The sequence below is a fragment of the Neopelma chrysocephalum genome, unplaced genomic scaffold (assembly GCF_003984885.1).
Source record: "Neopelma chrysocephalum unplaced genomic scaffold, ASM398488v2 Primary Assembly neopelma1_183804, whole genome shotgun sequence".
In the NCBI taxonomy this organism is placed as follows: Eukaryota; Metazoa; Chordata; class Aves; order Passeriformes; family Pipridae; genus Neopelma; species Neopelma chrysocephalum.
This window is the reverse complement of record NW_020938305.1, coordinates 1-1,856: the sequence shown is the minus strand read 5'-3', so window position 1 is coordinate 1,856 and position 1,856 is coordinate 1. Positions and strand designations below refer to the sequence as shown.

Here is a 1,856-nt window from a genome sequence, read left to right as displayed (position 1 = left end):
GCAGCAGGAGAAGAGCCCATCCCCATCCATGTCCCACCCCGGGGGTTGGGATTCTCCCAACTCCATGGACTGTGGTGTCCAGAGGATCTCCTGAATTCCCTGTTTTCCCCACCCCCTTCAGGCTTCCCTGTTTTTCCCCCCTGGCAGCACGAGAAGAGCCCATCCCCGTTGGTTTCCCGCCCCACATCCCAGGGCTGGGATTCTCCCAAATCCATGGACCGGGGGGAGCTGGAGGTGTCCAGAGGATCTCCTGAATTCCCTATTTTTCATGCTACTCCCTAATTCCCTGTTTTTCCCCTCTTGCAGCACGAGAAGAGCCCATCCCCGTCGGTTTCCCGCCCCACATCCCAGGGTTGGGATTCTCCCAAATCCATGGACCAGGCGGAGCTGGAGGTGTCCAGAGGATCTCCCTAATTCCCTGGTTTTCCCCCCTGGCAGCAGGAGAAGAGCCCATCCCCATCCATGTCCCGTCCCACATCCCAGGGTTGGGATTCTCCCAACTCCATGGACTGTGGTGTCCAGAGGATCTTCCAAATTCCCTGTTTTTCCTCCCTGGCAGCAGGAGAAGATCCCATCCCCATCCATCTCCCACCCTGGAGGTTGGGATTCTCCCAACTCCATGGACTGTGGGGACCTGGGGGTGTCCAGAGCAGCTCCATAATTCCCTGTTTTCCTGACCCCCTTCATGCTGCTCCCTAATTCCCTGTTTTTCCCCCCTGGCAGCACGAGAAGAGCCCATCCCCATCCATGTCCCGCCCTGGGGGTTGGGATTCTCCCAACTCCATGGACTGTTGGGACCTGGAGGTGTCCAGAGGATCTCCTGAATTCCCTGTTTTTCATGCTACTCCCTAATTCCCTGTTTTTCCCCTCTTGCAGCATGAGAAGAGCCCATCCCCATCCATCTCCCATCCCACATCCCAGGGTTGGGATTCTCCCAAATCCATGGACTGTGGGGAGCTGGAGGTGTCCAGAGGATCTCCCTAATTCCCTGTTTTTCCCCTTTGGCAGCAGAAGAGCCCATCCCCATCCATCTCCCACCCTGGGGCTGGGATTCTCCTGACTCCACGGACTGTGGGGAGCTGGAGGTGTCCAGAGGATCTCCCTAATTCCCTGTTTTTCCCACCCCTTTCATTCTTCTCCCTAATTCCCTGTTTTTCCCCCTTGGCAGCACGAGAAGAGCCCATCCCCATCCATCTCCCAACTCCATGGACTGTGGGGACCTGGAGGTCTCCAGAGCATCTCCCTAATTCCCTGTTTTTCCCCTCTTGCAGCACGACAAGAGCCCATCCCCATCGGTTTCCCGCCCCACATCCCAGGGTTGGGATTCTCCCAAATCCCTGGACCGTGGGGAGCTGGAGGTTCCCAGCCCGTCCCTCCGGAGCCGCCCGGTGACGCGGAGCATGGGCCAGGGGGACACCATGGAAGTGCCATCCAGCCCCATCCGCAGGGCCAAGCGGGCCCGGCTCTGCTCCTCCGGCACCTCGGTGAGCACTGGGAATGCCGGGAATGCCAGGAATGCCATTCCCAATCCAGGGGTTTGGGCGCGGAGCGGGATTTCACCCGCCTTGAGTTCCTTTCTCGTTCCCAGGACACTTCCACGAGGAGCTTCTTCCACCCCAGCTCCCAGCACCGGGATTGGTGTCCCTGGGTGAGCTGCAGGGAGGGACAGGATTCCCTGGAGGAGGCTGCATCCCACGGGGAAAAGCCCGGGAAGGTGGAGCCGGGCTGGAAAATGGTGCTGGACGCCCTGCTGGGCACCCGGAGGGGCGACGCCGTGCCCGACACAGAGCCGGTGGTGAGCCTGGCATTCCCACATCCATGGGAAAATTTGGGATGGATGGGCTTCCTTTGGGCTG

General features: G+C 59.7%; 1 protein-coding gene across 1 annotated transcript; it reads left to right on the top strand.

Annotated features, from left to right (window-relative positions):
- Nucleotides 1–1,205: 1,205 nt before the first annotated feature.
- LOC113962625 (nuclear-interacting partner of ALK-like) lies at nt 1,206–1,804 on the top strand (the record flags this gene model as incomplete). The annotated part of the gene is made up of 3 exons (XM_027673379.1): nt 1,206–1,226; nt 1,272–1,484; nt 1,589–1,804. Coding segments are annotated over exons 1-3 (450 nt in total), but the record flags the coding sequence as incomplete, so codon positions are not given.
- Nucleotides 1,805–1,856: the final 52 nt, after the last annotated feature.